Source organism: Pygocentrus nattereri, chromosome 5, assembly GCF_015220715.1.
Source record: "Pygocentrus nattereri isolate fPygNat1 chromosome 5, fPygNat1.pri, whole genome shotgun sequence".
Classification (NCBI taxonomy): domain Eukaryota; kingdom Metazoa; phylum Chordata; class Actinopteri; order Characiformes; family Serrasalmidae; genus Pygocentrus; species Pygocentrus nattereri.
Window position 1 is genome coordinate 18,542,660 of NC_051215.1, and position 11,934 is coordinate 18,554,593.

The 11,934-nt window shown below is 39.3% G+C and overlaps 1 protein-coding gene across 2 annotated transcripts; it reads left to right on the forward strand.

Moving 5' to 3' along the window:
* The first annotated feature begins 359 nt into the window (after window positions 1-359).
* LOC119263460 lies at window positions 360-8,757 on the forward strand. Of its 2 annotated transcripts, XM_037538359.1 has the most exons (18): window positions 360-1,528; window positions 2,286-2,611; window positions 2,746-2,860; window positions 2,968-3,030; window positions 3,122-3,505; window positions 3,605-3,703; window positions 3,779-4,011; window positions 4,521-4,699; window positions 4,808-4,907; window positions 5,044-5,391; window positions 5,514-5,576; window positions 5,686-5,740; window positions 5,842-5,933; window positions 6,029-6,143; window positions 6,221-6,331; window positions 6,612-6,779; window positions 7,721-7,873; window positions 8,014-8,757. In XM_037538359.1, exons 2-18 carry the CDS (start codon window positions 2,525-2,527, stop codon window positions 8,217-8,219), a joined length of 2,571 nt encoding a protein of 856 aa, XP_037394256.1. In that variant the 5' UTR covers window positions 360-1,528; window positions 2,286-2,524; the 3' UTR covers window positions 8,220-8,757. The 2 variants fall into 2 exon arrangements, with proteins under 2 accessions (XP_037394256.1, XP_037394257.1); XM_037538360.1 differs by having other exon boundaries at window positions 360-2,611; window positions 4,808-4,901.
* The last annotated feature ends 3,177 nt before the right edge of the window (window positions 8,758-11,934 follow it).

The window sequence follows — 11,934 nt, forward strand, 5'->3', positions numbered from 1 at the left end:
GTTCAGCTCAGCAAAACTGCAAAAGCTATGTAAAGCGTTGTAGTGCTCGACTTTTGTCCCTATTGTGGTGAAATACATGTCACAGAGACCAGTATACCTAGTTGGGCTCTTCCAAGATGCTTTATTTAAAGAGTTATAAATTTGAAGCTAAACCTGAACTGAACTGTGCTAACAATAGCCTGTTTCCTTAGTTGTACGCTGACCGAAGTATGAACAGAAACTTATACTGTGGTTGCCATACTCATTACAGGTATGTTCTATTCGTGTTATGTATTTTCATGCTATGAATGAGCACAGCAATGCTAGCTGGTTTAACTAGCTTATTTTTAGTTCACCATGTGGGTTGGGTGCAACCCGGTCTCACTCCCTATGCGTATGAAATCGTACGCAAAACTAAACACTGGGATGCGTACTCATGCGTACGCAGAGAGCTGCGTACAAATGTTACGCCGCTATCAAATACATGTAAATACTCGCCGATTCCCGACAAATCGATCCCTAGGCTATATTTAGGTGTCCAAACTGATCGTAGTATCTACTCTGTACAGTATATTAACGCAAACGCTAAAAAAAGATGAGACATTTGACGTTTTACGAGTTGAGAGAGAGAGACATAGAGAGAGATGCACTTACTGAGCGAATGCCCAGAATACAGTGGGATTCGGTCAGAATTCTTCACTAAAAAGACCAACATAATCGCTTTATTAAAACCCTTCCTGAGCAATGATGTCTGAGGTAAATATAAGCGTGCTATACACTGGAGCACAGTATGTTCAGGCCTGCCACAGAGTAAGGGACGGAGATACACACCAATGAGCACACACGTTATTATTAATTAATAATAATAATAGTATTAATATTAGTAATTAATATATTATTCATAATTCTGTTATTAATTAATAAACTATGAGAGTTTAATAGTTTCATAGTTTAGGGTTTGTTCGGTTTGTTTTTGGCTACTTTTTTCTGATGTGTGGAGACAAACGTAATTTTCACCTAAACGTATTCCTTCTTTTATTCTCTGTTTCTGGTTCTTCTCAGGTTCTGATATGCCTAAATGAACTGATTAGTATCCAAGCTCAAATAATGATGGATTTTACATCTTCAGAAGTGATGTGCGAGGTTGCCAATTTAACAAAGGAATTTACTTTTAGTCATTCTTGTTCGTTTTAGTTAACCTCACTTGTAACAGGAATTCATTCATAATAGACCACGTATGGAAACATCCCAATATATGTATGTATTTAGTTAACAAGAATGTGCTCAGACAAAGACTCTTACTGTGAAGTTCTGGTTGCATTGGTAAGGTTGCTATCCAATTTGAGCGCGATTGCGACCATCGATATCAAGGTTTTGAAGCAAAGATCGTTTAAGGGAGGGTCTAAGTTAGGGCACTACATTTCATACAGCCTCATTTATGAAAGCTAATGCATTGAAGTGAAAGTGAGCGCCCCCCATCTTTCGGACTGTGTGCACTTCCGCCCGATCCTCTGGACACGGAACCACAGCTCGCTTTTCCCTCCACACGGTGAGTGTGTAAGCAGTCCGGTGCTTAACTTGACTTCGTTTTAATAACAGACACATGCAATTCTGAATACATTAACAGTTTTTTTTCATTAATATAAACTTAAATAAAATGCAATATTAAGTAGGAGCTCGGTTTAACATCCCAAGAGTATAAGACAAATGTGCACAGTCTGGTCATGCTGCTAGCTAAACTAGTAAACTAGCTTAGATTAGCTAGCATGCCTTTAATAAACTTGAGATTTTAATCACTCTTCCTTTTGTAAGTATCGCAATTTCTATAAAGTTATGTTGCCCTGTGCACCATGTAGTAGTTTACTTTTGACATGCTAAGAATGCGTGTCGGTGTTTAACAGGTGAAAATGTTCTTTGCTAGCTAGCATTAGAGCTGGCCTAATTAGAGCATGTGCCTAATATGTATACCTAAATAATCCACAGGTCTACACTAACATTACTCAAACTGTATGTCCATTAATGAATGATATAGAAATGACATTACAGCTAGAGCTGGTTGATATGTGAATTGTGAAAACATGAGTAAGAAGTTTTCATGATACGTGGTAGTATTTAATAAATGAGTTAAAATATTTTCAGAGTATAAACGCACAATGATATTTTTTTAAACATTTCACACACTGTGCTCTACCAAATCTAGTTGGAGAGGCCTAATTACTTTTATTACTGACAGTATCTGCAATATGCTCCGAAAAATTATATGGTAACATTAAATGTTTTGACATCTTTTTTTTTTCTTTTCACAGACCTTTCAGATCCCTCCTCACATCCATCTATCTCTCTATCCTTTATAGCGACCCAACGGCACTTTTAAGAGCCACTCGTCTGTCTGTCTATCCATACATCCATTCATCCATCCATATATCTGTCTGTCTGTCTTGGTGTTTATCTGTCTACCTGTTTATCTGTCTGCATTGTCTGTGTGTGTGCATCTGTTGTCTGTCTGTGTATCTGTAGGTGTCATATTTTTGCCTTCATTTACACCATGGACTCTGAAGGAGACTCTGGTAATAAATTCCACAAGCTTCTTCAGGAAGCACAGAGACTTGCAGCAGAGCTCAATCCAAAATTGGTAATACTGTGTTTTTTTTTCTTTTTACATGTTGTGGTAACAGTATGAGCATGGCATGATCTTTATTATGGATATTTACTGAAGCAGTTTAATGAGCCTGGGTATGTGTACTAATTTTTATTTTACAATCATAGGCAAAGAAAAGAAGGTCGGCAAAACCCGTATCTGGTGTTGTTAGTTGGAGACAGAGGGATAATTCAGGACAAATTATTCCAAAATTTCCCCCAAAGACTTATAACTCGACTACACGTAATAAATGTTCTTTTTGGTCTCTAAATTTGAATTGTACAGGTCTTCTGATAGTTTAATAATGAAAATGTACCTTGGTCTCACATTGCTTTTTGTTCCAAACTCAGGTAAAAGGAGCAGTTCTGAAGTGGCTGAACCAGTATTTCAGCAGCCTGAGCCAACACCTTATGGTCAGTAGAAATCTGTTACACAGATTATACATACCTAACTGTTAGTCACACATTTAATAATTTAGTAATATTTTTTGTCTTACATTTACAGATAGTGCTCAAGAACTTAATGCACTGCAAGACATTCTCAGGGACATTCCTCCACAAGAGAAGGGCACTGTGCCACTAAGCTGGGCTGAACGGCAAGCTCAAAGCTCAGAGAAGTGGAATGCTTCTAGATCAGCCATGGTTAAAAACATATTTCTCGCAGAGCACACAGACACCTATATCTGTGACATCTGCCTGCAAAACACATCTGTTGTGAGGTGCAGAGATTGTTTGCCAAGACAGTTCCTGTGCAGTTCCTGCGATACACAGATACATCAGCACATCCTCCATAACCGAGAAGCCATGTTTGAGGGATTCTATCAACCCTTAGCCCCAAACATGATCATTCAACTTCAAAATGATGGGTCACACCAGATAAAGCATGAAGGTTTTAAATTCTTTTAAATAGTTGTGCAATGTGTTTGCCATCTGTTTTTTCAGCTCTGATTAATTTTGTTGCCATTAATTTTTTTCTTCTGTGTTTTAGTTCGACTGTTGCCGGTTCGTCTACCTCAACAGTGTACCTGTTCTCCCAGTCAGCTAAAGCTGACCTGTGGCAAAGAGGTCATCCTTGTTGGAATTAATGGTAAGTACTTGGTTCAGTTCAATTAAATGCAAACGACTGAATTCATGCTGCTTACACAGCTCTTTTTGATTTCAGGACGGTACCAACTAAATTTGCCAACATTGAGCTGTTCTCAGTGCATGAAAAGCTGGACCACTGGACTTGATGAACTAGTACAATGTGGATATTGGCCTGCTACCATCAACCACCAGACCATCTTCCATGTAGACCTGTTCCAGTCTTTCCAGGATCTGAAGCAGCTGGCTCCTGGGCTTTCTCGTCAAGCATTTATTGGAATGCTTGATGAAAGAACAAAGTATTTTGGCAGAGTAAGCGTGCATCATATTTCTTTGTTGTAGATCAGGGCCAGTCTTATCCACAAAGGGTCACTGTGGCTGCAGATGGTCTTTCCAATCAAGCAGAACCTATTTCTATTTGTTTAAAGGTGCTGTAGAATACATTTATCTATTTTACATTATTCTCTAATTTGTACATAGAAGGTATGCGACCTTGGTTGGGGTGAAAAATGCCCACATGAGGTTTTTACATGCCCATTTACAGGTTAAAATGTGTTGGTGGTTCTTGTTATATTTTGAGGTAAGGAACTCTGGACCTGGATGCCCTGATAGTTTTGCACAGTTTGGTAATTTTATTCCTGCTCAAGCACCCCTGGTTTAACTCATCAGCTAATTACTTTACTGTGCTGTACTCTGGCCGTCAGTGTGGTGTATAATGTGTGGTACACAATGTGTTGAAGTATTTTTTAATTACATGTAATGAAGAAATGTATGTGTACAATTAGTTCATCACCTTTGTGTTTTTTCTGTTATTTTGCAAGACCGGAAAAATATGTGGTGACACATTCCAGCGGTCATTTCTGGAGTGGTGCTACGCGCAGCATGAGGTGGACAAACTGTTGGAAGTTGAGCCCTTCCGGTGTACAGCATGTTCACCACAAATGCATGCTGTATCAGTGGATGGAAATAGAAAATTATACCGATTTAAGAATGCATCAGGGTATGAAGTTGTGTTCAGAATACTTCTTTTTTCAAACAGAACACATGTTGTTTCAAAAGCTGTTCATGTTTGTAGCATTACAGAAATCTAGCTTTTTCTATTGTGCAGAAGTGCCACAAAGGGACTTTTTGATGGCACCTTCCTGGCCAGAGATGAGGAGGTGTCAAGTTTTGTTGCTCAAATCCAGCAGGCAACCAAACATGTAAATGTACACTAATGTTTTTTTTTTTTAAGAATTTATATTTTGTGTTCATTGATCTGTTTAAATTAATTACTTATTTGTGTAACACATTCGTTTTTCTTTTCTAATCCTTGCATTTTTGTGCTGTTTTATTTAATTATAGACTCCTGGGAAAGGAATGTGCGGATCATCACAATGGACAGCTGCAAAAGAGCATTCTGGGAAATCTGCCTCAAAAATTGATGAGGAGGGGCTGGAAATCGCTGTGTGCCGGCATGGGGTGCTTTTGAGAGCACTGAATATGTTCAGAGGGGAGATTTATGCTTACCCTCTGTATCTGCAGAAGGAACTGTCCCCCTCAAATGTTTCCTTTTTCTGTTCAGATGTGGCATGCAAGTATTATCCGTATTTGGAAAAGGTCTCCAATAAGTGCTCTGAACTGCAGGGACTATTGGAGATGCATCCACTTCTTTCAGTGATGCATGCCAAAGCACACTCCTGGACATGTGAGGTAAGCAAAGGTTGTATAAAATCTCAACAGCTATGTGAAAACTGTTGGCTAAACAAACCAAAATATGAATTTTAAATCAATTTGAAAACTATTCCCAAGATTTCTCAAAAACTGTGTTACAGTTGAAATGGGGTGGACGCAATCAAGAAGGCGCTGGCAATACCATTGGTGAGGAAGTGGAGCAGGTAAAGATAATTTAAAGCACTATGTAGCTGTTGAAGTGTAGAGGTTGTAATGAGACTTGATAGTTCGAGCATGATAATGAAAAATTACTGACATTTATATCTATGTTAGGTAAATAGCTTCCTGTCCAGGGCTGCTATCTCCACAAAATACATGTCTAAAGGTGGTAAGTATTTTTTGGTATACAATAAACCCATCACATGTATTTGTGATACACAGCCATTGAAATTACAATGAAGTTAAATGTTTCAAACTTTTTGTTTACAGGAAGAACAGACATGCTCACAGTTCTGGCAATGGGGTGGAACAAAAAGAAAATGAGTAACATGGACAAAATATTGGCCCAAAGATATGCTAAGGTACCCCATTTAACTGACTGGAACTGTTCTTAACGCTTTTAAAATGTTACTGAATACTGAAAAATGTTTGGTGATATGATTTGGTAATATTAAAGGCCGTCCAGAGAGTGGCAGATGATAAGCTTAAGCTGGAGGAGCTCAAAGCTGAGTTAAGGATTGATGATGCTGTTATCCAACAGTGGGTCACTGAGGTGCAACACTGGCCTGAAGGTAATATACTGAAGTAAATATTGATCTTGTGTCCTTATTCAGTAATATTTTATTCTAAAGTCACTTTTTCCTAATAGCAAATTCTAGTTTGGAGGGTGAAGCCTCAAGGGAGGTCATTCTGAAGAAGAAAATTGAAGGACTGTACCTTAGTGTCATGCAGAGGAAACATCGCCTTTACCGTCAGACAGGTATGATTCCTCATTATTTAGCAATTTTTCTTTCAGCCAACTGATTGTTTCTTTCTTTTGTAATGTACTAAACATAACATCATGTAAATTATGTAAATATTGTTGTGCATGTTATTCAGGTCTTTATATTCAATTCAGGTCAACTTTATTGTCATTATGCCTATATAGGATTGTACAGTACAACAAAATACTGTCAGCCTATTTCTCCAGTGAAGTGAAAGTGAATAGTGATATTGATTAAGTAAACTTTGAATAAGTAGACTGATATTTTCTTCCGCAGACAGCAACAAGAGACGACATAAGATGCGCCAGAAAATTGCAGAGGAAAAGGCAGCTTTATCTTCTGCTATTGAAGAGCTACGTGAACAGACGGACATCATTCTGCCTGCTGTTGATGAGCTTCTCTTGACTGAAAATTTTGTGTGGTCCTGGACTTATCTTGGACCCAGTAAGAACATGTACAATACAGAGCTCAAATGTAGCTTTTGCATACTAAATACATCCTAAATAACTGCTTGTGTTGCTTAATAGGTAGAGCCAGCACTTGCCAGACCTGCCAACCTTTACGCATTTTGCGTAGCAGATACGCATTTAGACATCAAACTACGCTGCTACGATTTGTCACTTCAAAATACGAGAAAAGCCATCGATGGCTTTGAGTTCAACTGTCTGTGCATTTGCGCACTGGGCAGGTTGTCTATGGGTGTAACTGCATTGGGCAGCAACCAGTTGGGAAGACTTTGACCAATCATAGTGGTAGTTTTAAACTCTTCAAACAGGCTACAAGCGGAGAGCCGTCAAAACGAAAGTAACGAATTTAGTTTTCATCCCTCTCAGTCCATCTTCATACTGTGACTGGTTTTAAAGGGAGGACTGTACTAAACAGTTTCAGAGGTAACTGGCAGGATATGGGAATTGTGAATTGTCAATGTCAAAACTAGGCAACTCAAAAACAAGATGCAAAATATAAACTTTTTTTTTTTTTAAGTTTTAGCATTTCGCTTGTGTAAATATCCCCCTGCGAGCGTGAATGTGAAACTCGTGAGCACAGCAAGAAGTCCTGCGTGCGTGTTTATCATCATGTTGCGCTCAAACCGCCTTTTTCATTCTCGATTGTCTTCGCACGCCATGTGTCACCTTCGACTGCTTTCTGTGCTCGAGTGAAATGTTTGTGAAATGTTCGAGTATTGGATTGAGATGTTTTTGTTTTTTATGCATGCATTCACTGATACCTGTTGCCCGAGTGCAAATGTACCTGACCTTGTGCCGTGCCTTGCTGTGATGTGCTGTGCCACCCCACCGCAAGAAGTTGCTACTCAAAAAGAATTCCCAGGTTGGCAGGTCTGACTTGCTGTAAGCTTACATATTTCTATTTCTTTCTATGAACAGCTGATCTCAGAACAAAGAAGGCCATCTTTGACCAGGTGATGGTGATCAGGAGAATGCAAGAGGAGGAGCAAATTGTAGTTCAGGAGATGAGGAGGCACTTGAACTCCCTCATAGGTGTTGCTGGGAGTCTAAAAACCTTACTGCTGGACCAAAGTAAGTTTTTCATCATTGCAGTTAATAGCATTTTTGTAGTATGTAGTCAAGAGTATGCAACTTGATTGAAGGACTATTTGTGCTTCAGCAAAACCTGGTGTGGGGGGCATTGTTAATCTGCTTTTTCATCCAATTCTTAGGCAATGGCGCACACTGTGGATATCACAGCATGTTGAGGAGGAGATTGAGTGTTGTGAATGCCCAAGTACATCACACAAAAGCATCATTCAGCTTGGCTCTTCATGGAGAAATGACATCCCAAGATATGCTGTCTGAGGACAGGGAGGAACAAGTGTCAGATGTGGAGGACACATCTGATGATGACAATGACATTGATTCTTCATAAGTACATTGAGATTATTAAATACCCATGTCTAGTTCTTTGGGCTTCAAAACAGCTTATGGTGCATGATGTGGTGCATTATCACCACATCATTTACAGGTAGTTCTCGACTTACGTCCATTCGACTTTACGACCGTTTTATGAAAGGTGAGCTACGAATTTAAGAATTAAGAATTTAACTTATAATTCGTGCTTAGTTCTTTTTCTCAAATGAAAAGCGAATCAACAGCCGAATTACAACCGAGACTTGCCTAAATAGTAGCGGCCGTTGGCGTAGTGCACTACTTAGGCTTGCTTTCTAGTGTTGTAGTACGCGGTTTGAGATTCAGCTAAAGAGCGCACAATGGAAGAGAAGAGTATTTTGATTGACACTGGAAAAAAACAATCACGATCGGCACTCGGAATAACAAGGGGTTGACCATCATCCCGGAAGATATGTTATGTTCTGAATTGCAATTAGTGTTTTACTTTAAATTAACTGTAAAAAAAAAAGAAAGTGTATTAATAGACGCTTCAAATGACATAAAATGAACAAAGAAAAGTATGACATATAACAATAATAAGGAAAATGATGATAAAATATGATTTAAAGATTTTCATAACATCATTACACAGTACTGTACATATAGCCTACTCGAGTTACGTCCAATCAGCTTTACAACGGGTTTGTTGGAACCAGTCGTCGTCGTAAGTCGAGAACTACCTGTAATTGCTTTGGCCAATTCTGTGTTGGGTGGAGAAGACATCTCTGGGAGTGAAAAACACTTTTTATTATTAAATTTTATAATCTGTTCTTTTGATCACAAAAATTACAAAGGACACCTACTCATTCACGTCTTATTCGAGCTGTGCTGAATTACTATATATGTATCACAGGCCTGAGAATAGCCTGAATTAATTTCATTGTTATATCTGTGTGTATGTGTCTAATTATATAATTGAGGAGGCAGTTTTTGCACAGGAGACAAGACCCCTGAAGCTTGTATATAGTCTTCATTGTGCATATACAGTTAGATTTGCATACTATCATGAAACGCGCTGTACACTTTCCAGTGCACATAATGGATACTGCTGAATTGGTATTATTCTGTGCATTTATCCTTAGTCTAATGTTAATATGGACAATTGTCAAGAAAAAAAATGCTTTACATTGTGAATAAATGGTACTGTATCTGAATCTTTATGGTAGAGAACTTTGTCTTTTTTTATTCACCATGAAAATGCACTATACATTACATTAATCTTCAAGTTATATTAATGGGCAAACATGCTGTGCAGGAAAAGTAGGTCACCAACACAGATGGAAAATTGTGCAAACACCGTTACATAGATAATCATGACGAGACCTGTGCTGTGTATTTTTGGATCCGATAGGATTTATAGTTTTTAATAAATTTAAGTTTAAATATTTTAAAATCCCCATAGGAATGAATGGGGCAGTTTTTTAAACCGATGATGCAGCAGTAGGCCACTCAGTCTCACAGACACGCAGGGTCCCTCTCCCTCACACTCATGACACTTCTGCTAAATACACATATACACTAACATGCATGCACACACATACCCACATAGTTAGGACTCTATAGCAACCACTTGGTAACACCCTAGCAGCCACCTGGGATACCCTAGCAACTACCTAGTAATACCCTAGCAACAACATAGTAAAACTCTAGTAACCACCTGGAATGTCATAGCAACTGCCAGGTAACACCCTAGCAACTACTTAGCAACACCCTAGCAATGACATAGTAACTCCCTAGCAACTGCCTGGAATATCATGCAACAGAGGACATAGGTATTTTTTACATGCTTCAGCACTCGGCAGCCCCACTGTGTGTTTGCACGGTGTCACGGGGGGTCGGCGTCCCAGCTCTGGGGACACGACTACTCCCTCCATTCCTGCCTCCACCTCTAGGGGAGCACACTTTACACCATCCCTACCCAATTCCCAATCACCTGAGTATTAATCCAAAACACCTAGTCCTCGTTGGGTTTGGTGTCTTGTCTCCCTTATTTCCACAGGTTTCACCAGTCCAGCGCTGCGCATTGCAAAGCCTGCATATGAATGCAGCGCTGTGCCTGGTGACCTTGTGCCTGTGCAACTCCAAACTGCCACTAGAAGCAATAACATAAGAACTGGGAAGAAGGGAACATTTTTTGGTATCAGACTCCCAGTATCTCTGCCTAGGTTGTTCTGCATGATAGAAGAGTCATATATACAGTTCTTAATGCCATTTGACCCCTGGAGGTCCAGCAACACCCCCAGGAATAACAAAAATTTGCACACTTTAAAAAACTCTAATTCAGCAACTAATTCACATATAAATGTGAAATTTCATACATTGATTATTTATATAAGAAATAAAGTAGGAGGCACCTTTCAAGCTTATATGAAAATATCAAGTTTATAAAAAAATGTTTTATCATGCTGATGAATTATGTCACATATTGAATTATGTGACATGATTTATGACCCTAAAAATGTAAATAAAAACAGAATGCTCAACAGTTTCTGCCTCGGGGACGCATTGCATAGGACCCCCACATGAACATATTGCAAGCACGGACACCTAGATCAAAGGGCAGACACGTGGCAAACCTTTCAAGGTGCCCTTATGGGCTATACTATATAGAGCACTATAGGGGCAAAATCAGGCATATAACATGCTTCTGTGGCCCAACGCATGAATGCAGTCACATGCTGCTGCATGGACGCATTGTAAAGTCCCCCTAGATGAACATACTGCAAGCACGGACCCCTAGGTCAAAGGGCGGAGACAGGGCCAGACAGGGCCAACCGCTGAGCGCAGCTGAACCAAAATTTAGATACATCATATTAGGTACATACATACATATATTACATCATATATCATAATGTAATATGGATTTGGGTGGTGCGGGCCAATGGATGGAGGTAGCTGCACCCCCTCATAGAGTGTTACTCTTCACTATATATACATGGTTAGTCCATTGTTACAAGCACCTAGCAACAAGGGCCTGCCCACATGAACATTCTTTGTGAGTGGGATGCAAATTCACATCTATATGAGCTGTGTCAAATAATGTCAATTGGGATGCAAATTCACACCTATTTGAACTATGTCATATAGATGTGAAGTAGGATCAAGAAATGGGATGCTAGTTTATTTTAAGAAATGAGCTTAAAACTCACAAACTAAGCATTAATTAACATAGTACATGTTTCACTGAAGCCATATATGTCTTCAGAGTTGTAAAATTCTACTGTACAAAACCCACCTATTTTGGTGACTTGAGTAGATTGGAATTGGGATTATGAGATCTCTGCTTTGGAGTGACCTACATTGAAAATAAGACCAGCACAGTCCAAGTTTGGGTCTCCCTAAGTCAGAGTGTGAGTTTGAAGAGGATTGGAGAAAGTCAAAATTTTGGTCCAAAAAAACCCTTTGGACCAAATTTTTGACTTTCTCCAATCCTCTTCAAACTCACACCCTGAATTACAAGGGCACAGGTATATACATGAATGGTTTGGGGTGTCCTTTGTCCTATTTTTCCTTTCACAATGCATCAAATGTCATTTGTCGTTGCCAAACTGTGCACAATGCCAAATGCCATATGCACTTATCCACTTAGCCCTCTACCACATACCACCATGCATGCTGGCCTTTTGTGTTCCGATGACAAACCAGATGGTCCCTCTCCTCCTCTAGCCCGGATGATGATCCATGTCCATGATTTC